This window comes from Otolemur garnettii, unplaced genomic scaffold (genome assembly GCF_000181295.1).
Source record: "Otolemur garnettii isolate 467f Iridium unplaced genomic scaffold, OtoGar3 scaffold00007, whole genome shotgun sequence".
Taxonomy (NCBI): Eukaryota; Metazoa; Chordata; class Mammalia; order Primates; family Galagidae; genus Otolemur; species Otolemur garnettii.
Window position 1 is genome coordinate 26982515 of NW_003852402.1, and position 26427 is coordinate 27008941.

The 26427-nt window shown below is 36.7% G+C and overlaps 2 protein-coding genes and 1 non-coding gene across 3 annotated transcripts in view; 2 read left to right on the forward strand and 1 right to left on the reverse strand.

The window, feature by feature from the left end:
- Window positions 1-16521, forward strand: part of EEA1 (early endosome antigen 1) — a 131058-nt gene extending 114537 nt beyond the window's left edge. The window contains exons 22-29 of the mRNA XM_003783355.3: window positions 2075-2257; window positions 6673-6858; window positions 8093-8224; window positions 9544-9729; window positions 10629-10867; window positions 11262-11382; window positions 12114-12212; window positions 12901-16521. Of these exons, the coding sequence (XP_003783403.1) occupies window positions 2075-2257; window positions 6673-6858; window positions 8093-8224; window positions 9544-9729; window positions 10629-10867; window positions 11262-11382; window positions 12114-12212; window positions 12901-13023 (1269 nt within the window). The 3' untranslated portion in view covers window positions 13024-16521. The remainder of the gene's footprint in view (window positions 1-2074; window positions 2258-6672; window positions 6859-8092; window positions 8225-9543; window positions 9730-10628; window positions 10868-11261; window positions 11383-12113; window positions 12213-12900) is intronic.
- A 2144-nt stretch (window positions 16522-18665) lies between these two features.
- The window catches only part of PLEKHG7 (pleckstrin homology and RhoGEF domain containing G7), a 30720-nt gene continuing 22958 nt past the window's right edge, over window positions 18666-26427 (reverse strand). The window contains exons 10-12 of the mRNA XM_003783356.2: window positions 24207-24360; window positions 19757-19854; window positions 18666-18773 (exon numbers count right to left, since the gene is read on the reverse strand). Of these exons, the coding sequence (XP_003783404.1) occupies window positions 18666-18773; window positions 19757-19854; window positions 24207-24360 (360 nt within the window). The remainder of the gene's footprint in view (window positions 18774-19756; window positions 19855-24206; window positions 24361-26427) is intronic.
- On the forward strand, window positions 20666-20772 carry LOC111723087. Its single transcript, XR_002771706.1, has one exon. It is a non-coding gene; the product is annotated as a U6 spliceosomal RNA (small nuclear RNA).

Here is a 26427-nt window from a genome sequence, read left to right on the forward strand (position 1 = left end):
TTCTTCAGCCTCAACTCCTCTTGCTTCTCTAGTTACCACACTCTCCAACAGTTGATCTTCTGTAAAGGTACTTTTGAAAATTTGGCTAATACTGTTCCTCTCCTGGAGATGTCTGATTTCCTGTTTTTATAAAACCTTTCAAAATTATGCTAATCATTAAAGGCCCAGTTCAAATTCTAGTTCCTTTAGGAAGCCAATCAAAGTTCTTCTAAGTCCCCATTTTTATTCTATTTCTATTTTTATTTCATTCTTCTTTATATAATATGGTTTTCTTTTTTTTACTTACTTGCTTCCCCATTAAATTATAAGCTACATGAGAGTAAGAGGCCACATCCTGTTTGTTCTATATTTCCACACTAGGGTTTGAATGAAGTTGGGGCAAAGACTGTTGACTTACAGCATGTTTGCTGGATGTCTGATCCGTGGCTCCCAAATACTCTCACACAATATATAGACTACATACATGACATATGAGTTGATACCTTGATTACAAGAGCTATCCATACAAAGGTCAGGGGACAGCTAGTGTAATGACTTCAGAACAAGCTTGGTATTTTCCAGAAACAAAAGACAACATGTGTTAAAGGTAGTGGGAGAGGGGAAAAGTGATTAGAGGTGATCTCAGAGAAGTAAGAGGGATCAGATTGTTTATACACGGTCTGTACATTTGTAGATTATGAGATGCCCAAGAATAATATATTTTGTTCTGAGAACAACTGGAACCTGTTGGAGAATTTTGAACAGAGAATGGTGGGGTTTGACTAACAGGAAATAAAGGATCAAGCAGCGAAGGCATTTGAAAAACTCTTCCAATAATGAGACCAGGCATCGTGATGCCACAAACTGAAGTATTGGAAGTGAATAATTTATGAATATGTAATTTTGGAAATTTAGTCATCAAAACTTGTGGTAGATGAGACGGTGAAAGGCAATGAAGAGGCTTTGTACACACAGGTACTTGGTGATGCCACTCATCAGGAGAAACAGCGCCTTTCACGTGCAAGGTTGCTGTCAGGAACTAAGAGTGCTGTTCAGAGCAGGGTATGTGTCAGTTATTCAAGTGGAGGTGTCAGGAAGGTACTCGGATGTAAGAGCCCAGAGTTCAGGTGGAGGGGTTGCAGTTAGAGACATACATGTGGGAATCATTTGTAAATAAAAGATGTTTAAAACCGAGAGTCTACCAGAGGTCAGCAGTGGAACTTGGGGATGTTACAATGTTAAGAGATCTAGCAGAAGAAAAGGAGCCAGTACAATATCTGGATAAGTAGTAACCATTCACGTAGGAAGAGAACCTAAAACATAAGGTACCAGGTTGAGGAAGATGTTTCTAGAAGGGGATATAATCAACTATACCAAGTACTGCTGAGAGAGCAAGTAAGATGTGCACACAGGTCAGACGAATATTGGATTTTGGAACGTGAAGTTCACTGATGACCTCAATCACAGTTTCATTGAAGCAGTCTTTTGTTTAAAAGCCAAGTACTTATATTTCATACTATACATACATTTTAATTATGTCATAATTTGTGCACATCTCCTGAATTTTCTTAAAGACTAAAGAGGTTAAAGGTTTAGAGAAGTTACTACTGTGAGATTTTTCTTTTTCTGTCTTGGTATTGATAAAGATGACCTATAGAAATTTCCTGACTTACTCTTGAATTTGCAAGAGTAGAAACTATAAACCTCAACACAGTAATGGCATCTTAATTTCTTTCGTGTAGCGGTTTCCTTAGCTCAGCCTTGAAGTTATATCACCCAAGGCATCTAGCACTGCGCCCTCCATCAGAATGTAGTTTGTACTCATCTCCTGAGACCTGATGAATCTAGTACTTCCCAGTGCCTTGCTTTTTTTCTTTATTTGCTTTTGCACTTTATGGTTTTTAAATGGAGACTTATTGGATTTGGTAACTGTCTGACTTTACAAGGTAAGTTACTCTTTGTGGAAGGAGAATATTAGGGCATAAATGCAGCTCAGCTCATTCTCAGGAATTTTCTTAGGTGTCTGAATTTCATTTTGTATTTGTAGCTGGTTTTTGGCATGCATACTGTTTTAAAGAACTACTGTATGTTTCAGACAGAGCTTGAGAATAAACTACAGCAGCAATCAACACAGGCAGCCCAGGAACTTGCAGCAGAGAAAGAGAAAATATCGGTGTTACAAAATAGCTATGAAAAAAGTCAGGAAAACCTAAAACAGCTTCAATCTGATTTCTATGGGAAAGAATCTGAACTTCTAGCCACAAGACAAGATCTTAAGGTACAGTAAACTATATCATACTACAAAGACTTAGTAAGTTGTTTATATTAAAACACATATTCGGCTCCGTGCTTGTGGCTCAAGTGGCTAAGGCGCCAGCCATGTACACCCAAGGTGGCGGGTTCAAATACAGCCTGGGCCCGCCAAAACAACAATGACAGCTGCAACCAAAAAATAGCCGGGCGTTGTGGCAGGCATCTATGGTCCCAGCTGCTTGGGAGGCTGAGGTAGGAGACTCGCTTGAGCCCAGGAGTTGGAGGTTGCTGTGAGCTGTGATGCCACAGCACTCTACCCAAGGGGATAGCTTGATGCTCTGTCTCAAAAAAACAAAAACAAAAACAAAAAACAGACATTCATTAAATAATTCCTTTGAGCCCAAATAGGCAAAGGAATATTAATATTTGTGGAATTTTATACTTGTTTTAAATTAAATCATTTTTATGTTAATACACTTTTAAGAAGTTTTGTTACAACAAAATAATGATGTACATCAATGTGGGCATTTAAAAATGACATATGTATAATAAAATAACTTGGATATATGTTATCTTTATACTGTTAGCTTATCTAAGGATTTTGCTTTCTTTATGTGGAAATACCTTTAAAGATGGGTGACTATTAGAAAATACAAGGAGTCGTAAATGTAAACCACTCGTGAAAAATGCAAGCAATTTTACTGTCGCTTGTCAGACAATGCTGTTTTATATATTTGTTAACTTCTTTAGATTAGTGGGAGTATGAGTAAAATTAGGAATTAGAGCTCAAAATAAACTTCACTATAATTACATAACAATGTATAGGAAAATTTTCTTTTTGCAAAACTATTCGATTAGATAAAATATCATGTTTATTAAAATGAATGCTATGGAAAAAGGGTAAGCAATTTTAGTGTAACATTAAGGTATCGATTTAAATAGTTATGTGCTCTCACAGAGGAGCAGCCAGTTCTCTCTCCTTTTTTTTTTTTTTTTTTGGTCACATTCAGATAATATGCTTTATGTTTCTTTCCTATGTTTGGGATTTTTATTTTTTTTTATTTAATTTACAGTGAGTGTAGTATTGCCTACAAAATTCTGTTGAAAATTCTTTTGTTTATGTATTATATATGTATTTTGTTTGTAGGCTGTTGTAGGGAAACTTTATGAAGAGGTAAGACTTGACTAGATCCTGAAGATATGTAGAATTTGAATTCACAGAGTTTTGAGAAATTGGTCATTTCGCTTAGGGAGAAGGGCCAAAGCCAGGAGACAGTTATTAATTGTCTTGCTAGAGTGTGCTAGTTTATGTTTGGCATTAGGTTAAAAAGGTTGGCTCCAAATTGTGAAGTTATCTTAAATGCCTAGCTAAAAAGATTACATGCTGTGTTTAGGGGGAAAAGAGAAGAGTCTAAGCAGAGGAGTGAGAAAGAAAATAGTATTTTAGAAAACAACCTGGTGGTGGTTTACAGATAGCTCGGATCAGACTCGGGATGGACTAGCAGTGGGAAGGTTAGCTAAGAGGTCCTCTCTCTTTCTCCAGAACTTCTAGTAATTAAGGTCTAAATTGGTTAGAACTGAGATGAAAATTAAAGAGAATGGAATAGACAGTGTTAATTGGAGCGAGAGAAGATGAAACAAACAAAAGAGCTGGATATGTACCAGGCTGGAAGGGAAGGAATCAATGATGATTAAGTATTTGACAAAGAAATAGGAAATTGGGTGAGACTGTTTTCATAGTGCCAATATGATGGACATCTCTCTCTCTTTCTCTCTCTATTGATACCAACATTAGCAAAACTTGTTATTAAGAAAAATAAATCACTTTTAGGTTATCATTTTTTTCTTTATGACCCTGTTGAAAAGCAGGGCATGTTTGTGGAGGAGTTTGGATTTAACCTAAAGGCAGTGAAGGGAGTTACTTTGCTGGGCAAGTTCAAATGAAATTTATAGGCCAGATGAAAAGATGATTTCATATCAATCATCATTATTCTTATGCTTCAGTGATGTTTTATGATCTTTTTGTATATGAGAGAAGGAGAGAGCTTGAGAACCTTGCAACATGACACAGTCGTGAGCCAAGGCTGTGTACCATGGGTTGAGAGTACACTGTGGCTGGCAAGGTGTACCCAGACGCCAGTAGAATGGAAGACAGTTTGGCCTGATCTGGGTCTTTAGCCCCATCTGCTGGATCATTTAGGAAATACTTGAGTTTGTTGACTGGATATTTCAAATTGGCCATGCCCTGTACTGTCCTTTGTTACTCACAAATGGTAAGAAGTAGAATTTAACTGTAAGTTTTATACCTTGGGCAAAGTGAAAATGCTAAGATAATAAGGTTAGAATTAAAACAAATCCCTTATGTAATTCGTCAGACATCAAGAAAAAGTAATGACTAAAATTGTAAAGGTTTTATTGTGAAAGAAGAATGGAAAAACGTGCTTGACTAGATAGAAAGAAAATGGCCATCACAGAACTCTGTAGAGATTGTTTTTTGCTCAAGTAGGATAATGTGATTGACACAATAACAGTCAAGGTTGGTAGATGATCCACTTAGGGAATTTGTCTATTCCAAGGGAAGTTAACGGGTTAAAAATAATTCCAACAAAACCATGAAGTGGGAGAGGGTGTTCTCCAAGGGAAGAGGTGCTGAGGTGATGAAATAACATGTTATACAACAAGAGAGACAAAGGAATATTTAAAAATGCATGACAGCATACCACCGAGTGACATAGAGGAATGTTCAGGTATAGGGGAGAGCAATATAGCTTGGTATTTTCAGAAAAGACTTCATGAGGCAGTCCGATTTTGAGCTTGCTTAAATAAATTAGTCACTGAGTTTTGAGAGTTTAATCCTTTATAGGTTGTTACTTACACCAGGGGCATTTTAGAAATCTCACAGTGAGAGGTTAGGGTCCTTCTGCTTCCCGGGCTCTAGCCTTGGTATTCCTGAACGTTTGGTCATGCACATAAGACTTGGTCAATTTTTTTTCTTTTTATGTAAAAATCTCTCTCTCTCCTGTGACACACCAGTCATTTCCCTCATGCACTGTGGAGCCTTCTGAGAGCCGCATTCTGCAGAGAGTCTCAGGCTCAGTGTCTTCCTATATGTCTGGCGCGCAGCATGGGCTCCACTCCCCAGCGCAGCTTCCCGGTTACAGGTGCCTGTGCTGTTCTGAGGCTAAGCTGTCAGATCCCTCAAGGACCATCTTACCCTCCTCAGCTACCTTAGCAGTGTGCTCAATTAATGGCGAGCTCCCCGATCGGTAAAGAACTGGATGATTTAGGTTTTCCCTAGAAAACAAAAAAAATAGGCCTCATAGGGTTTAATGTTCTATTGGCAATCATAGATAATTGAATTTTTTTTTTTCCAAAAGACTTCTGAACTGGGTTATTGGTAGTGAATAAACTTACTTTTTTCAAGGACACTTAAGAATCCTTATAAATAAGAATCTTTTCTTTTATTTATTTTTCACCTTTTTTAATTGACTATTTTAACTATAGAACAGACTAGCCAGCAGGGTTCCTCTCCTACATTACATTTTTTGCCTCCATTTCAAAGGAGCTGCGTCTCCAGAATGAGAAAGATGAGCTTCTGCTGGATCTGCTGGGAGAGCATTGGTTGGACCTCAGTCCCTGCTGATTCTTAGCACTAGCCGCTGGGGGTGGCAGGGTTCCTGCCTTTCTCATTACCTGTGACCATATCTACCTCCAAAATGAAGCCTAATAGTTACAAAAAGCTTGCCTTTTCTCCAACCTTCAAACGGTTGAAACAGTCAATATGGCTTTACTAACTGGTAATCCCACTTTCTACCACGGAGATGGAAAGTTAAGAGGATGAGATGACGGTGCTCTCAAGGTAGAGCCTCAGAAGTTTGCCTGGGTTTCTTCTGGTAGTTCACTTGATTGAATTGGAAGCTATGAAATAAAGTTTTTCTTTTTCTCTAAGACAAAAACACTTCCTATTTACTAAAATTTTTAGTGTGGCAAGGGGTATCACAGCTCCTAGAGAATGCATGTGTATACGTCATATGACATTTAATTGCACCTGTTATAAAATTATTTCCTTTCCTCTCTCCCGTGACTTCGCTTTCACTGTATATACGGTCTCAGAGTGTGTTTGATACGGTCCGACTATTATGATATTCCTTCCCATCAGCTAGCCAGTGTTAAAGATGTGATCAACATTCACTAAATATTTTAAATATTTATTAGTAAGTAGGTTATTTGTAAAGATACTGGAATTGCTTCAGCTTATTATTATGAGGCAAGAGAATTAATATTCAGAACCTTTTCTCTTTTACATGATCCTATTGAAGGGCCTATCATGCTGTTTTTTTATAGTATATTGCTTTCTACAATGCTGATCTTTAACTTATGTATCTATTGAAATTTGCTTAAAAATGACATATAGTAATTTGGGGAAATTGTTTTTCTAAGTCTGTAGAAGAGAAGCTTTCTCTGGCGCAGGAAGACCTGATTTCAAACAGAAATCAAATTGGAAACCAAAATAAATTGATCCAAGAATTAAAGACTGCGAAGGCAGCGTTGGAGCAGGATTCAGCAAAGAAAGAGCAGCGATTAAAGGAGCAGTGTAAAGCACTACAGGATATTCAAAAAGAAAAGGTATTTCTGACTTAGGGTTAAAATCCTAAAGTTGCAATGGTCTTAGCGATCACCTAATCAAACCTCTTATCCAATACAAGTACCACCTTTATTTTCAATAGCTCTTTCATACGTATAGTTTCTGATACAACACTTGTGATTACTGGAATTTTAAAGCTACGTAGTACTTCTTAATAACCTCCTTTCATGTGGACCCATTTTTCTTACTGCTCTTTTTTACTTTTATGAACAAATCTATTTTTCACAGCAAGACCCTTGGGTATTTAAGAATAGATATTATAGCCCCTCAACAATTTTTCATATAGCATGTTATCTTAGATGTGTGAATGAGATAGTAAAAGAAACAATTCTGAAGTTTGTTAAGAATTCTTAAAATTAAGGGGAAGTAGAATTATGTTTTTATGTAAATGATGCTAAGTTAAAAAGTTGAAAACATTGGTTTAAATGACCACCACGTTTTAAAAAAATCAATTTAAATTCTATAAGGAAGAGGAATTCAGATTCTAAGAAACATTTTATTTTTTGTTTTGTGGTTATATTTCTATCAGCTGAAGTGTATAATTCCTACAGTTCTTGGTATATCCTGTATTGTTCAATTCCTGAAATTAATGTATATTTTGAGCCAGTTCAAATTTTAAAAATATTTGGGATTTTTTTGAGGGTGAGGATGTTGAAGATGAAATAAAATTTGTAATTTGTGCTTCAAATTTAGAAGATTCTGATAGGACTATGGTTTATAGGTGTTTAACTGGAAGGGCTTTAGATCTTATTTTAGTTTTGGCTCTATCGCTAATGGGATTACTACTCTTAAACCTTTGTTCCTTCACCTATAAAATGGAGATGAAAAAAATATACTTATGATAGAGATTGAATGTAGTCATATAGCATGCTCCTAGCTAGGTACCTTATATAAATGTATTGATACTAATAAAATGGGAGTTGCAGGAATAAGAACAGTAGTTTGGCTAAATTTTATAATATTCTTATTCTGGCTGGGCACTCTTCATTGTATGATATTAACTGTTTCATCTGTATGACGATCTTATTATTATTGTTCACACTGCACAAATAAGGAAACACAGAGGCAAAGAGAATAAGTAATTTGCTCAATTAACTTACATGGCAAAGGGGAAGACCCAGAGTTATAAATAGTTGCAGTCATTCTTATTATACTAATTTTCACTTAAGTATCTGCTTTAAAATTATTTTTTAATAAATAATTATTTCTCTGCAGTCACTGAAAGAAAAAGAACTAGTAAATGAAAAATCCAAATTGGCAGAGACAGAGGAAATTAAGTGTAGACAAGAAAAAGAAATCACCAAACTAATTGAAGAACTCAAGTCCCATAAACAAGAAAGCATAAAGGTATGTTAAGATAATTATTTACAAGATGGTATGTTAAGATAATTATTCAGATAATTAAGATAATTATGTTAAGATAATTATTTTTGGCAATAAAATTAGGAAAAAAAGATAATTATTTTTCCTGTCTACTGTGTTACATTATTTTCTTCAGTTACAATATATATCTGTGTATATATATTGAGTACCTGCTATATGCTAGGCAAATTGTTTCATTTTTGACAAATACTCTTGCCAGAGTGCTCTTGTATTGCATATGTTTATATATGAAACTATGTTACTTTTATTTTTAGATTACATAATAAAGCAAAGCATCCCTAAGAGTTTAGATTTCAGTGAAATAATAATCGAGTGAGTTAATTGAAAATTATGTTTGTAGATAGTAAATTTTAAAATATGTAAGAGTTTAGAATTAGGTTTTAAGGGATTCTATTTATTCACCTGTTTTTCTTCCTAAAACCCTTGATAATCTCTTGGGTTTGGGGGGTTTTGTTTTAAATTTTTATCTAATCTCTTGTTTTCAACATTCTATCTGTTATAAGCATAAACAGGGTGCCAGTTGAAGAAACCCGTTTATCATTTGCTTTGTAAAATGCCATTCATGTTCTTAGAGAAAGGTTAGATTCTCTCTTGAGAGCTCTAATAATACCTTTCATGTTTGTCAGTGTAGTTACCATTTGTTTATAATTAATTATCTCATTATAACTTTCTGTTCCTCTGGAGGGTGGCTTTTTTAAAGGAGGGGCTGAATGTGATTCATCTTTCCATGAGATCCCCGGAACCTAACACCGTGTGTGATGACCAAATGATGACCAGTAAATCTTTGCTAAGTGACAAGAGGGCAAGGAGGGGGTAGAGTTTGTTTTTTTTCCAACTAATATAATAAAAACATATGCAAACCAGGTACCATCTCAATTAGATAGCTGTTGCGTAGGAAGTGAATAATACTGGATCTTTTTAAACAGTTGTTTGAAATAGCAAGCTTTGGGAATCTCGTAAGGGAAGTGAGTAAAACGTAACCCCTTGTGATAAATTGCAATTTCAAAATGTCAGCTGCATTTTGAAATGCAAAGGGTGCCAAAAAATGTATAGACATTCTAAGAAAAGAGAAACCTGTATTGAAATTTCGTTATACCCTACACATAACAATAGACGAGCCCAAGTCACAGTGAACACCTCCTGTAATTTCAAAAGTCCAATGTGGCTTGAGTATTACAAATTTAATGTGGGTTTTTCCTTTCTTAAAATGTGCATCTACTTTTTCGGTACCCTCTGTATTTACTATGAAGGATGATTTATTTTTGGCCCTCCTTTTTCAATAGGAGATATCGAATCTTAAGGATGCCAAACAGCTTTTGATTCAGCAGAAATTAGAACTTCAAGGAAAAGTAGATTCCCTGAAGGCAGCTCTTGAACAGGAGAAGAGAAACCAGCAGATCTTAAAAGAGCAGGTGAAAAAGGAAGAAGATGAGCTGAAGAAAGAATTTACTGAGAAAGAAGCCAAACTGGTCAGTAAGTTGATGGTGGGGAGTGAGCTTTAAATCCATCCAGCAGGAGGGTGATTGAAATGCTTGCCTAATACTTTAGTTATTAAGAAAGGCAATCTAATTTGTTTAAATAGTTGACATGTGATGGGAAATGTTTTACTGTGTCATCATATGTTGGTTTGTGTAAGTGAAAATCCAACTGAAATATAGTTTTTAAAAAACATTTTTAGTGCCAGACACCAACCCACAACTGGGTAGCCTGAAGTAAGTGATGGGAACGCTGGTGTGTTAAACTCATTGGTTTGGTCAAAGGGAATGTTGAGAAGGGAGAGCGGAAACTTGAGTTTGGAATGACGATGACCAGTGTCTACTCTTCCTTCCCTAAATTGTGCATGCCAAGTGGGAAGCAGCTGGCTTTCCTCTATTGAATTAAATCCAACTATCCTCGGATAACTTGACCGCTAAATGTCTTAGGTGAAGAGATAGAGTTTTAAGAAACAGTGATTTGAAGGCTTTGTAGTGTTTTGTGGAAGGTTGATAGAGAAAAGGATGTGTGTGGAGTTGAGAGAAAGAAGGAAATGCCAGCGTTGCCTCCAGGGCACCTTGCGATGCCTAACCATGTGTGTTTTTCCTACTCTGTTGAAAAAGAGAAACATCTAAAGTCATGTCACTTTAGCTGGATCTTATAAGAGGTTTGCTAACCATCATGTCTGCGTTCTGGCCTTTGAGCCAGTTTATAGCACACAGATGTTTATGGAATCAGTTTTGTTAGTATGTAATGAATTATAGTCTCCTGCTTCCCTTACAGAAGAAGCAATATTATTTATATTGCCAATATTTTCAGTAAAGCACTTTATTTTAAACTACTTTTGTAATAGCTACCCCCTCCTCCATTTTTCTTTTTGTTTTGTTTTCTTCAGCATTCTGAAATAAAGGAAAAAGAAGCAGGAATGAAGAAGCATGAAGAAAGTGAGGCTAAACTTACCATGCAGGTTACAGCATTAAATGAAAATTTAGGCACTGTGAAGAAGGAGTGGCAATCGAGCCAGCGTAGAGTCAGTGAGCTCGAGAAACAGACAGACGACTTACGGGGTGAAATTGCAGTCTTAGAAGCAACGGTTCAGAATAATCAGGATGAAAGGAGAGCACTACTGGAAAGGTGATCCATGTCTACTAAAATTCGTTTATTTCCATGGAAAGTGATAGAAGATTGGCTTAGTGCACATTATTAAAATAGAAGAATCTTGAGAAAAGTGTATAAAGTCTTGCAGATATTTAAGTAGCTATTTAGATGTTAACCTTTGAAACAATGAGAAACAGCCAAGAGACTGTTAACTACAGAGGCATTGAACAGAAGGGACTCAGCCCACTGTGCTGGTACATGTGTCATGCATGTGTGGTCTAGGAAAACTAGCTCAGCTTGAGGAGGTGGTCAGCTATCGAGGTTCTGTTGTCGTTGAGATTAATGTAAAATCTTTATGGTTACTGAAGTAGAACATTATCTATATTCCAGAAGGATCTTTAAAAAATGACCTCTTTGCAATATATTCTAGATGCCTCAAGGGGGAAGGTGAAATAGAAAAGCTTCAAACCAAAGTCCTAGAATTGCAAAGAAAGCTGGACAATACAACTGCAGCAGTCCAGGAACTGGGCAGAGAAAACCAGTCACTGCAGGTAAGTCATCTGGCGAGGCGAAGCAGTTTCTTAGTCTGGGATTGACCTCTTGGTGAAAGGCATCTTTTCGGCTTTTAAAAAATCTCATGTTTTCTTTCTTTTTTTTTTTTTTTATTACTTCTTCCTCCTGTAGTGTTCTCTTGCCCCCCATGTAGCTGGGATAACAAGGTCCGGGTGTCTTGTTGTTGTTGTAGAGATGGGGTCTCACTCTGGCTCACTCTGCCTCAGGCAGGTCTTCAGCTGGTCTTGAACCTCTGAGCACAGGTGATCCACCCGCCTCAGCCTCCCACAGCGCTGGGACAACAGGCGGGAGCCACCACGCTGGCCAAATCTCATATTTTCTAAGTGCTTTCAAATAGCTCCCGTTTGTGTAGCAGTGTTGCAGGTTTTGTGGGTAACTAAATGTAAAAGATGAACTTCTTCCAGAGACCTCAGAGATTAATTAGAGAGCCATGCCATCCATGACTTGTCAGTCCAGGGAAAGAATTACAAGATTCAGGAATACCAAAGAATGTATGAGTCAGCAGGTATTAAAGATGGGATCTGAATGTGTTTTTATGAATATGGCTACTTTTGGCAATAGAAGTTGAACAAAGTATTTCTGATATTTCAGATTTTATCCCCTGTGGCATGTAGTCAAATTTTTATATAATTCTGGCCCCAAGTTAGAAATAATCTATCATTCTTCAAAATGTTGAATATTATAATATATTAAATTTTTTTTTTAATAGATCAAACATACCCAGGCGTTGAATAGAAAGTGGGCTGAAGACAATGAAGTCCAGAACTGCATGGCCTGCGGGAAAGGCTTCTCCGTGACCGTGAGACGGGTAACGGCTCCCTCACATAGCTGAGTGACAGTGTCACCCCCACCAGAGTAGTCAGGCCTGCATTTGCCAGTTTTTAAAAAATGTCTGTTTATTGGTAATCTTTAATTTACAACTCCATAGAATGATTCAACTTCATGTAATCTAGTTTCTGGTTAACGTGTGATTAAATTAGTCTTTGCCTTCCTACTGAGTTGCTCTCTGGGACAGTCATTTTCTACACGAGTTGCCAATATTGACCTCATACGTTTTAGTCATCGTGGGGTTCTTGTAAAGGAAAGAAAAGCAGAGAGATTTTAAACATGCATTTAAAATAATACCGTCATGTTACGACTCTAGTTTAGATGCCTAGGGAAGACATTATGCCTGAAACATTGGATGAATAAGAGTAGGGTCTCCTTTAATGGGTAGCAGTACTTCCCTAGCACTTTTTAACTCCCTCCTAAGGTTCTTTTGAGAATTCAGTGATAAATTCCATATGAAATGTTTAGCATAGTGTTTGATAAATAGGAAACTTTCAATTTAACAAAAGGATTAAATTAACATACGGGAATAGTCTGTCATGAGGTAATGCGCTAGACACTCAAAAATTAATAGACCTTTTCAGTGCAGTTTGTGCTAGTCATGTGGTTTCCCGGTGCTGCTGGTGTAGTTTTTATGCTTGACATTCTTTAATTTTTGTCATTTACAGCATCACTGCCGCCAGTGTGGAAATATCTTTTGTGCTGAGTGTTCAGCCAAAAATGCCTTAACTCCTTCTTCCAAGAAGCCTGTTCGTGTCTGCGATGCCTGTTTCAATGACTTGCAAGGATGACGGGCTGTCACAACTCCAGAGTAATGCGACACTAACACTAGATTTGTAATAAATGTCCTTAATAGAGGTCTTGGACTGCTATTTGATTTGGCACTGGTTGCGATACTAGACCAAATTAGAATCCGTATATTTTGGAATGTTATCAAGTAAAACTCTTCTATTTTTGTGAGACTTGGGCTCTTCTTTCCTTACTTTCTTCCATTGGACCCCTTGAACAGCTTTCATGCCAAGTTTAGAATTAGCCAATGAAATGTAAATAAACTTTGGACAGAAAATAGCAATGTATTTTTTTAAATATAATTTCATTGTTCACAAATGAAGACTACAATTCTATGGCTTACTTCTTCTAAATTAAATGTACACCGCGTACATGGATGATGTTAGCACTTGTGGCTGTTTTTGTTGCACAGTAACATATTAACTATATAGTCTCTTTGTGAAGTCATGCACATAACACTTTCTGACTACTTTTTTCTCTTCAATCTAAATCCATAACTCAATTTCATTGTTACATTATAATTTTACTATTTGGGTGTTCTAAATACAGTTTATCTTAAAATGTAACATGTAACCATGGATTCAAAATTTGGTTTTTGTTTTAACACTATTGATTAAATTCTCTTGGGAAGATTTTATGAAAACCTCTGTAAAATCATCTGCTTAATTTATGGTTATCCTGGAGTTATATTTTAAAGGTCATGGTTAATTTTTCTTTGTGTGTTTGTCTGTCTCCTTTTTAAACTCTCACATATTGTCCATTAAGAATCTTACAAAGCTTCCCACCCTCACCTTAGTTGGAGGATGAATAGGAGAACTTGTATAATGTTCCCATTCTTGGTTTTTTGGAAGTCAGAGGTCTTCTGAGATGAGTCTTCACAGCATACCCTTATTTTTTTCTTACTAACATGAGTTTGCTTTCTAATGGATCTGCCTTTTGCCTTTATTTGCTTTGACCTTCACTGTTACACTGTGTTATAATTTTTCATCACTCAGCTAGTAACTAAAATTGCTATAGTCTCACCTGTGAAAACAAAATGCAGAAGGTAAGAAGACGTTAAATATTCTACTTTGTATTTATTTCTTAGCTAATAGGGAAGAATTTTAAAAAGTTGTAAAACTGACTGAAGTTTAAAATGGGACGAATTTTTAAAAGTTGTAAAACTGACTTAAATTTAAAATGGCTCTGAATTTAGGGTTCCATATCAACTGGGAAATCTTTTAACTTTGCAAAAATAATGCTGTAAGATTACCTTTGAGTAACAGCTGGAGAATAGAGTATATCTGAAGGCAAACATATTTGGGGTTCCCAAAGTTATAATAAAAACAGAAACAGAATAGCTAAGCACCTTAAGGTTAAGGATGAGCTTATTTGTATGCAAAACAATGGAATTGAACTTTAATTTAGCATACATTAGTCTTATTAACTTGGAAAATTAGAAAACATCTGAAAAGAAAAGTCACTAATACTGGTTTATCACTGTTTCTAGAGAAGAAATGTAAAGTTATACATTTGTTCGTTTAATAACAATAGCAGAGAAAAATGAGTTAATATTTCATTTATAATCAATAGCTTATTATATACATTTGCTTTCAAGTATCATGTTGAAATGGAATTATTTTGTTTATGCTATACCTACATCATATATAAACTAAAGAGAATGCCACATATTCATTTGATTATTTTTTTAAAAAAATTTAAGCAAACCCTGATGTCAAGAGCTATTAAGAGAACTGATTAAGTCCCAGGACTGAGATCAACATATATCCTTGAGCTTATATAATAAAGAAATACAATATCTCTTTATTAAAAATAATGTTGGAGAACATAAACTGAGCTATTTATGCATTTTTTATATACTTACAAATCCAAATGATGTTAATCCTCTACTTTTCCATATAAATAACAAATTGTGCTGGAAATACAAATATATTCACGGCACCACTGTTTTTATTTTTGTTTTTGTTTTTTTAAGATAATGTCATGAGAATTCTGGATTTGAATATTTGTTCCTTTCCTCTCCCAGTTGGATGCCCTCCAGGCCTTCTCTGGGCCCCTCCTTCCTCTGACAACAAATATAGCCATATGTGTTGGAGTGATTTTGTTTTTATCTAACTCACTTCGTAAGTCCCAAATAATTTACCTACCATAGTCTACTATACTGATAATATAAATGCAACCTCACATCTTTGCTATTAACTTTTACCAATTTAATGTATTTTGGGAAACATGATTAAAGTGTTTTTTGTTTCCTTTTAATTAAAAAGTCCTCTTCTGAGTCTCTGTTGGATGTACATTTAAGTGTTTGCTGGTACTGTTATAATATCTCGTCAGTGAGCTAGAGCTGGCATGCACCGAGCCCCAACTCTTGACTTTAATGCAAAGCATATTGGCATCACATGTTGGTGAATTCCAAACCCCAGCACAGAAGCGTGAGTTAAAATCAACTCTTGCTGTTTGGTGTACAATACATTGTGCCCATAGAATTTTTTTAAATAGAAGATAAAGCTGCTGGTATAGGATGTGTTCTTTTTAAAGAAAAAAATAAAGAGGGAAACAAACACAAAAACCTCAATGCAGTATAAAAATAACATTTTGTTGAACTACCTCTTGATGTGGGATTAGCGAGTTGAATATTTTCCTCATGGTAATGTTAAATAGTAACTGCCAAATTTGTTATTTTCCCATCTCTCTTAAAAAGTCTGTATCATTATTTTATATAATTTTAAGAACTTTAAAGCCACTTTTTTTAAACGTTGCATTTGCATAAAAATGTTTAGCTTTTAAGTGGACAGCAAACTCTGATCATATATTTTGATATTCATGACCTATTTGACTATAGCTGTTTTCTTTTTAAAATGCACTTTGGCTATAAAACCATGGGTGATCTGATCTGTAAGATTTAAATGTGCCATCAATTCAGTACTCCTAGACACGAACTTGATGAATGGCGTTCTGTAATTATAATGTGCCACACGTTACTGTGTCTTAATTGACCTTTGCCTGAATTTTAATGATCACTTTGTCATTGTTACAGATGTGAATATTGTGCATAAACTTACTAAATTTATGTAAATTGTATAAAATAGAATCAAAAGTTGCTAAGTTCTTTCGGTGTAGAAGTAAGGAATTTATTGTAACATGATGCAGTTATGTACATGACATTGTCTCCTGCCTTGAGCTGAATCTCATATCCATGGCTCGTGTAGATACTTTTGCATGAATATTTTCTCATTTAGTTTTTAGATTTATTATTTGTATTGTATTTACCACTTGTGATCATGTAGTTGTGCCTTATTTTGTGGGAGTTTAGCTCAGTAAATACTGTAATTTCTAAACTCAGTGATGGGAAGGTTATTAATTACAAATGTAACTGGTAAATTACCTGACAGCATTTAAATCTGTATAAAGAACAATGGAAGGATCCTTACTGAATTGTTGCTTTTGGTTTTTTTTTTTTAATATGTTAAAGATGATATTAAAAACAATTTCTTAGTAAATGTCTTCTGTGCCTATAAATTATTTTGCCTATTTAACAAAAGAGAGAACACGGTATTAACCTTTTTGCATTCATTTATTTACAGTATATTAGGACTTTGCCCTTGGACATAGATAGTGGTCCTGTTTCATTCCATTCAATATTGTGAAGAAGTTTTTACAGAAGTAAAAAGAAGTGTAAAAAAAGTATAATTAAGCCCTTCTATTATTTTGTGTCTAAGTTTAAAACCCAGGGGATCATTCAGTGACACTTTTTGAAAGGCCAGTGTACCATTGTTTAGTGCTCCTCTCTCCCCAACAAAGGTTCTAGAATGTTTTCTTTCCCCATTTCATTCTCATGTGTTTCCCCCAGACGTTTAATATGCATATCCTTAAGCACTTACTATATGTGTATTAGATACATTATTTTGTGAGGGTTATAAAGTCCAGTTTATGTATAGCTTGGCTGTTTTTCAGACTTTGTTAATTTAATCAATCCTCTTCTCCCTTTATCCTAAGCTGAAACACACATATATACACACAAACAGACATAACCAATCAAAACCAGAAAAAGAGAAAACTAGTCCTTTATACTTGTATGTCCATGGTTTCTGGACTCCTGAGATTAGCGGGATCTTGAGAGGTCACCTTCTCCCCCCATTGCTTACCTCCTGGGTTGGTTTTTATCTAAATACCTCTGCAAGGTGATTGTTAATTTTTAAAAAACTGTTTTTTAGCCAACTATTTCTTTACATTAATCTTCTCTTGCATAAATCTATGTTGTCTTCGGGACATAATTACTTTCACTCTTACCTGGATACCATCGGTAGGAACTTGCTTGAAGTCTGTTCTTCTGTCCTCTTCACTTATTCTTAGCTATTAACAACAGTTATTGCTTGCCAGGTTTTTCTTTTGTTTTCTCTTTCTTTCTAATAAATGTCTGACATTACTACAAGGAGCCTATCACTCTGCATTCTGAGATTGCTGGGCCCTTACACGAGAGGCTTTCTGCTGCACCTGCAGGGCTGCCATGTTCGTGTGGGGAAACCAGCATCTTCCTCAAAGAATTCCTGTGGCCGAGACTCCCCTAAACGTCATTCTCCCCATCCCCTTCTTCAGCTTTAAGAAATTAGTTAAGGTCTCAGTTGTCTTGCAGCCAAACTTGAAAAATTGACTACTTCCACTTTGGAAATGGCAAAAGACACCTTGCCTGACACTGAACTTCATTTGATACAATAATCTTACCCTATAGACTAGTTCCTTAAATGCAACTAATAGTACATATAATTCAAATTGCCTTTCTTGATAAAAATTCTAAGGAAGTTTTCAGTCCTGCCAACTAAAATGAAGTTACCGTACTATGCTACCACACATTCGTATACACACAGACATACCAGTCAAAACCAGAAAGTATTTTTATGACGAACACCATCCTTCTATAAAAAAGTTAAAAGAAAATGCCTTACTATTTGTGAAAACTGCCCATGTGAAGGAGTGAACTGGTGAGAACAGATTTTTTTCTGCCTTGAAATAAAATGGAATTTAGTCTTTGAAATTTTCTACTTCCAACTTAGCGTATTATAAAGTATACCTGAGATAAGTGAACTATAGGAGAATAGGAATTTTAAAACTGCTACTAAACTGGAGACCTTATTTATTGCATAACATATTAAAAGAGTAATCAAACTTTGTATCAAAAGAATTGTCATTGTGTTTGAGGTAGGACCAGAAAAGTGATAAGACTGGTTTACGAGCCAGGTAGGAAAATTGGCTTCATTATTTTATAGACACACAGTAAGGTGCTAGTGTTGACATTGGACATAGCCGTGGACATCTTCCTTCTGTTCATGTATCTGATCGTTCACCCTTTACAAATTATAATAGCACCATTCTTCACTCGATCCTCTTACAAAGCTGACTGAATGAAACGTTAGAAGGTAGCCTGAGTATCAGTATGAATGTGTCAGGAAATTCCTCAGAGTTCAAATTCGTTGCCGTCATTATTCCTCCATACTGAGGATTTTCCCAGCTCAAATTCTCAAATCCTGGAACTCCTTTAAAATGCGCCTTTCCTTCTAGCTCATCTCTAGATCAGGGTTACAAAAGTTGGAATGAAGTGAGACCTTAAGCACTAATCCCTAAAAAGGTAGGCCACTTATTTTAGGTCCTAAATCTCGGAGGATTCTGCAGGCAATGTGAACAAAGAGATTTTCTTGGTTTCCTGACTCTTGATGAAGCAAGAGATTGCTGTTGTTATTTGTACCATCCATGTTTTCTGTTGAAAAAGGAAAAGGTATACATAACTATGAAAGATGAGAATGTTAAACCCACAAATTCTCACATATTTAGATCAATATTTTCTGCCGTATTTATTGACTTGCTCTTTAAAACGGAAGACTAACGAAACATTTGCATATGGTTCCCATTTTCTTTCTCGCATCTCATATAAATACCTCTAATTATGTAGGAAAATGCAAATGGATTAAATGAGTCTGGTATGCAAGTTGGGGAACAGTCGTGAGTAATCAAGGAACCATAATAGTCAATGATGACTAATTAGAATAATGAGTGCTGAGAATATAGATAGTTTGAAAGTTGAGTTTCTTGAACTGACATTTTGTATGAAAACAGAAGTTCTGAACCTATGGTGGAATTGGAAAAACAGACCTGAGGGAAGTGACCCAGGAAATGGAATTTTTAAGAATCATGCAAAATTGCGTTTATTGTCTGGCCGTGTTGTTGCTGTGATGAAAGCCTTCCAGGGGAAATATAAAAATAGAGACTCCAGAGATAAAGAAACTGGAGGGGGGCAGCTGCTCTTTCAACTCCATGGCTGTAAAAACAATGGCATATTTTTAAAGGCTGAGCCGGCTTGACCGGCTCCTTACTGCAGCAGGCTCTTACTTAAGCTGATAGACTTTACTTGCCCTTGGGAAATTGACCAGCGCACCTTAAGTGTTAGTCACACAATCCGATGCAATTCTTCCCCCATTTCCCATAGGAAGTGCAGAACCCAGAGGCAGCCCTTGAGCTTCTGCAGCTGGAAAGAGGTTGTGTCAACTCTGAGGATGTGGGGAAAGCTTGTGAGTGGGATGGGGACTAGATCCCCCACCTCCCACCCCACTCTGCCTCTGCCCTTCCCAGAGCCGGTGAAGGAAACACAAAACTCCATTCACTGTTACTTAAGAGGCTTAGGGTGAGATTTTTCCTTGTGTAAACTCTGAAGAATCAAAGACTTAACAAAATTTAAATACGTACTTTGATGTTTTCCGTCTGGGCTTGCAATAAGAATGCTGCTATACACTGGCGGTATCTGTTCTCATGTTGTATGAGAAAAGCATTTCTCAGCCCAAAGACTAGAAAAAGACGTTAGAAAGACAAAAAGCCGAATCATTTCATACGAAATCTTAGTACAAGAACCTGAGGGGTTGATTTGTGTTTTTAATGAGGGTGGGAGACTTAGGTAGATTCCCCAAAAAATTGATTACAAGGCCAAGGCTGCACTACCACGTCCAAATACAGCCCACTTTAATTCAAAGGCCCTTTCTTCCCTAGCTAACGCCTGGGAACTTGATGAAACGTAGCTGTGGCCTAAGTGATGAGAAAGCAGCTCTTCCAAGCATATTCGGTGAATCTTGTGTGTATGAAAACACAGTAAAAAACGCGGAAGACAATGGACCTTTCTGTTTTGTCCTCTCCTTTTTAAAATGCTTATTTTTGTATTCTAAGAGAAGTTACGTCAAAACGAGGTGTATCAACAAATTAAGATGTGGCAAAAATACAAAACCACCTGAATGCTTCATGACAGGCCAAGAAAAACCAAAAAAAAAAAAAAAAAAAAATCTGATTCAAAGAAAAGGCAGGATTCCACTAACTTGTGTGAAATGTAAAATAAAACAAACACCAAAAAGGATGTTGGCCTGGTTTCTGTGTCTGTCAAAGAAAGTCTGTTCTGTCATTTCCTCTTGGTCTCAAAGAAATGACAGGACTATTGGGTTATACAGGGGTTTTTTCGTTCGTTTGTTTTAATACAGTAGGAGCTCTTAAAATGAAAATCTCTTCCTAAAATTATTACTGCAATGGAGGGAATCAAATTCTACAGTTTGTCCTTCTTTCTACAGTCCATTAATGTTTAGAAACAAACAAACAAACAAAAAAACCAGAGCTGTGCTTGCTTCAGCAGCACATATACTCAAATTGGAACGATACAGAGAAGATTAGCATGGTCCCTGCCCAAGAATGACACTCAAATTCGTGAAGCATTCCATATTTTTAGCCCTGTCCCTCACAGCAATAAAGAGTCTGCTGACTTCTTAGCCACCTAAAAACCAAACCAAACCAAACCAGGGCTGTCTCCTGCCCACACCTAATACTTCAGGAAACAGAAAAAGCTGGTGGCTTTTACTCCTAATTAGTCACGAAGCTGATGCTTGCTCACAGCCCTGTTTGTATTCGTTGACGTTTGTGAGTTTAACTCAGTCTTTTCGGAGGTGGATTGGGCTTCGTTTCAGAATCCAAGTAACTCTAAGAACCGTTCCAGTACCACAGATTATACTCTGAACAGCCTAAACCTCATAATTCCTAAATTCTGCTGTAACCAAGTCTGTTAAGGTCAGGTCATGCCATTCTGTCCAGCTTCCCTGGGTGAGAGAACGTCTACCCATTAAAATGACTTTTGGCGGGAAAAATGTGTCTGTGTTGGTTCTACTCCCCAATTCTTCTCCATATCAATTCCCTGGAGCAGGCAGGGCTTTAATGCTCAGGTGGTTGTTTTGGGCTCGTTTTTGGAACCCTCAAAAACCCTTACAATGCCTCAAACATTGTAACTGTAGTTCTCAGTTCACTCAAGGCATCCCTTATCCCTTTGGTCTTTAATGTTGGTGGGAAGGACTATGTTGGTGGCTAGGCCTGTAAAACACAAGGAGATAGTATATAAACAGGGATAGCTCTTTTCTCTCTGACACTTTTAATATAATAATTGACACTGTAAAGCATTTTCTATCTATTGGGCACCATGCTGTTCTCCTTTTTTTTTTTTTTTTTTGTCATTTAAACCATACAGCAACCCTAAAAAAATAGGTCAGCTAATTCCCACTTGCGAAAGAGGAAACAGACTTAAATTAATTTTTCCAAGGTCAAGCAGCTTGTAAATGACGTAGCTGGGATTTTAAATTAGGTCCCTGGGACTGGAAACTCAATCTCTTTCTTTGGTCCCCATTGACTCTTTCCCGCTATTCTCATCCGCTACCTCTGAACAGTCAAGATAACAGACCAGAAAAACGAGACAAAGACTTAAGGAACGAGATGGTAGTCACAAATCTTTTTTTTTTTTTTTTTAAAGCGGGAACACAGTTTTTAAAAAAGGTGTCGTTTTCATTTAAAAAAGGAAGAAATGGGGGGAAATGAGCATCATATCCCAAGATAATCCACTGATGTCAGATTTCCCATTAAGTCCAGGTCTTAGAGCTGGCAGGGCCATGACTAAACCGAGTTCTCAGCCAAGCTGAATCTCTTCTTCCTCACCGGGGAGCTCGCCAAGGGGGTGGTTACAGCCCCTTTCTCCACTCGGGTCCATTCATCATGCCAGAATTTCTAACTGTAGCCTCTGTAGTGAGAGGCTAAATTCCAGTATAGGATGCCCTCCACTATGATATTTTTTCCCTGAAAAATGGAACTGATTTCCAGGCCCCAAGTGCTGAATCTGGTTTATCTATCTCCTTTGCCATCCTTGGAGCAAGAAGCAGACGGAAGTGTACCCAGCAGGCAGAGGGTGCAACCCTGACGGGATCCCTGCAGGTTTGCTCCTGAACTTGCTTGCTGGCTCGTGCAGACTTTGGCCCCGATCGGTGATTTTCAACTGGGGTGCCACGGCACACAGGGGTGCATAAGAGGATCTTAGGTACGCCATGAAAATTTTTGAAGATGATTAATTAAATTATTTTTGAAAGAAGTTCAAAGCACAGTAAGTATATATATTTTTTCACTCTTCTCTTTTTGATTGACATAATTTAAGTGCACCGTGAATATTGAAGTATGGGTTCAAGTTTGCTGTGAGATTAAAAAAAGGTTGAAAAGCACTGGCCTGTGTAGACTGTGATTGGGTTCAATCAAATCAAGTACAAGCAGCCTGTAGGCCTTTCCTTGTCGCTTTTCAGCAAATCCTACTGAACGCAGAAAGAATAAACACAGGAGGCAGATGGCTCTGTTTCTGGATAGGGCTTTCCCCTCTGCACTCGGGGAGAGAGGTTGCAGCTATTCAAAGCTACTATGTGTGCAGCATTTAAATATATAACCTAGTTCTATAGCGTAACCACATAAATGCTCCCCATTATTACTTGATAGTCATTTGTTCATGCTTTAAGTTGCTCTAGTATGGATGGATTTGTTCTATGCTAGTCATTGAAGTCACTGGGCTCACTTGCTGGGGTGGCCGTGGAGGGACATGGTGAATGTCCCCTTTTCCTCCAGGCACTACAGGAGCACAGTCCCCACCTGCCTGGCTCGGCTGGGCGAGGCCCCTGGTGCTCCTGAACACTGTTACCACCTACCCAGCCCTGAGGAGACCGAAATGTCCTTCAAGTTCCCTCAGAAGGACTTTGTTAACAAAGGATTTACTGATCTTCCATTATTCTTAGAGCACCCCATGGACAAGGGCTGTTTCTTATTCATCTTTGTATCTGCAGGGCCTGCTGAGTGCCTGGCTCCCAGGAGACAAATGGGAAATGCTTGAATAAAAGATTAGAAATGATATGTATAACCTGCTTTTTGAAATTATCTTTTACTTTTATTTATAAATATGAGTTATTTTGTGAGACTTTGGGAAAAAAATAAGAAGTTAACTGATGACTTCATGCTGAACCTCAGAGTCAAAGCATTCTATAATAGACATACTCATATTTGACAATGTGAATGCTACTTTCTTTGCATTATTATTATTGATTAATATTTGGATGCAGCAATCATCTGATTTCTGAGTATATTTATCATCATTCGTTCTTTACGAGGTTTTTGTGTCTCATCCTTATCATCAACATTGTTATTGTTATTAAATTTTGAGCCTTTTTAATTTTGTGAAGGCAAAAAGTGGAAACCTAATAAATACGTGTTTATGTAAAACTAAATAATTAGAATCAAATTAAATATTTTGTAAAAAAGAAATGATATATATTTCTGATGTGTGTGTGTGTGTGTGTGTGTACACATGCTTGTATGTGTATATATTGATAGATAATATTTATATATTTAATTTCTGGCATATTTCTTTCCAAAGCATAACAGAATGCTTGCATAGCCCATCAGGGTTTACTGGTACTTTAACAATAATAGTACTAATAATATCACTATAGTATTAGAATACGAACAACACCTATCATTTATCGACTACATTAGATGTGTTATTTCCTTTAATTCTCACAAAAACCCATGGAGGTGAATATTATTATCCCCATCTTACTGAGAGGACCCTGAGGTTTAGAAAATTGCTAAGGTCATACAGCTAGCAAGGGGCAGAGCTGGATCATCCTAGCATTGGCCGTGATAACTAATTCATAAAGTGAGTGACATATAACCATATACGAACACAGTCTTATCTTTTATGAAGACTTTAATTAGATTCATGTCCTGCTACCAAAATACACCAATATAAAACTTGCAGTATAAAACTCATGATGGCCAACAAACAAGCCGAATAACAAAAATAAACACATACCTGACACGTGGAGTGGATCGATACTTTTGACCACCAATCTATCGAGAGGAATAGGCTGATCGAGCACTGTACACGAACCACCCTCCTTTATTACGGTTTGCAGCTCAGGAGTAAGAGAAGGACACATTAAACTAGCGTCTGAGCCCCCAACTTTCTGAAAATTAATAAGGAGAATAATGCAATAAATAGGAAATAAACATTGGTGCATGAGCCTGCATTATTATGCAAATAGATTCTTAAAAACAATTGAAATCTAGCTTTCAGGGTCATGAAAAGCATTTCCCCAAAGCATAGTGATTTAAAGTAAAGCATTTCTGATTCTCTAAGTTTAATTATGTGAGTAAGTAAATCACCATCATCAGTGGGAAGGTCTTCATCCTCAGGGTCTTAATCTCTCTATAGTATTGAGTTTGATGAATGAGAAAGGAGGGTCTCCTTTTGGCTGACACTGTGGACACTATCTATTAATAATACTAAACTCTAGATTCCATGCTGCAGAATTTGCAAATAACTGAAATTATTTTTGAATATATCAGATGCTGAATTTTTTCAAAAAGGTGTAAAATATTGTGATTTGCATGATATGTATTGTACACAAAATAGCAAAGAGACATGTAAACTGACAATAGTCCTTATTTGAGAATCAAGTTGTGAAGCAAGAAGCCAGAATATCACCTCATCAACATGGGCTGCCTTAAATTCATGTGTTCTGATTTGTACCATTATTTAAGAGAAGGTCAGTTGTGGTAATATTGAAGTTTTTGAAAGGGGTAGAGATTTTTGGAGTTTGGCTTTGGCTTGTTCAGACATGGTAGTCTGAGCAACCTGAAGTAGGAGGCTGTACATTCCCTAACTGTGACCCTTAATATTTTCCAACAGCCCAGCCATCAATCAGCTACTGATAGATTGATTAATGGGTGTCTACTTGATTGCTTAAGGGAACCTGCAGCTTTGACACCGTTACAACTGGCCTTCTGGAATCCTGAGTGTGGCCTTTTGGCTGAATCCAAATTTTACAGAACAAATCCTTTTAATAAAGGAGGAAGGGATATTCCCAATCTTATTCTATGATACCTGTGTCACCTTGATAGCAAACTCAGCCACAAACCCAACCAAAAAAGAAAACTACAGGCCAATATCTCTGAAGCACATAACTGCAAAAATCCTCAAGAAATATTAGCAGACAAAATTTAACACATTAAAAAGATGATTCATCATGGTCAAGTGGGATTCATCCCAAGGATGAAAGAATGTTTCACCATATGCAAATCAATCAATATGAGACATTGTTTCAGCAGAACAAAGAACAAAAAACATATGATCTTTTCAATTGATAATGAAAAAGCATTTGATAAAATTCAACATCCCTTAATGATAAAAACTCTCAAAAACATGGGTATAGAAAGAACTTACCTCAACACAGTAACAGCCATATGTATGGCTGAAACTAGGCTCCTAACTCTCGTTGTATACAAAAATCAAATCAGAATGCATTAAAGCCTCAAATCTAAGACCTAAAACTATGGAAATACTAAAAGAAACCATGGGGAAACACTTCAGGACACTGGTCTCGGCAAGGACTTCTGTGGTAGTCCTGAAGCATAAGCAACCAAAGCAAAATTGGACAACTGGGATCACATCAAGGAAATAGTGAACAAAGTGAAGCGCCACCTACAGAGTGAGAGAAAACATTTGTACACTACCCATATGACAAGGGATTAATAACTAGGATACATAAGGAGCTCTAACAACTCAATAGGAGAAAAATAAAAAAATATGATTAAAAAATGGGTAAAGGATCTGAATAGACGATTCCCCACGGAATACACAGAAATGCCTAATAGATCAATGAAAAAATGCTCAACATATCAGCCATCAGAGAGATGCAGGTCAAACCACAATGAAATATCTTCTCACCCCAATTAAAATGGCTTTTAGCAAAAACACAGGCAATAACGAATCCTGGAGAGGATGTGGAGAAAGCAGAAACCTCGCACACTGTGAGTGGGAATGTGAATTAGTGCAATAATATGGAGGACAGTTTCTCAAAAAACAAAACCACTATGTACACGGCCCAGTAATCCCACTGCTAGATGTATATCTGCAGGAGGGGAATTCAATAAAGCAGATAGCTTTATTGAAAAGCTATCTGCTCTTTCATATTTTATTGTAGTCACAGTAGCCAAGATAGGGGATCAACCTATGTGTTCATCAGTGTATG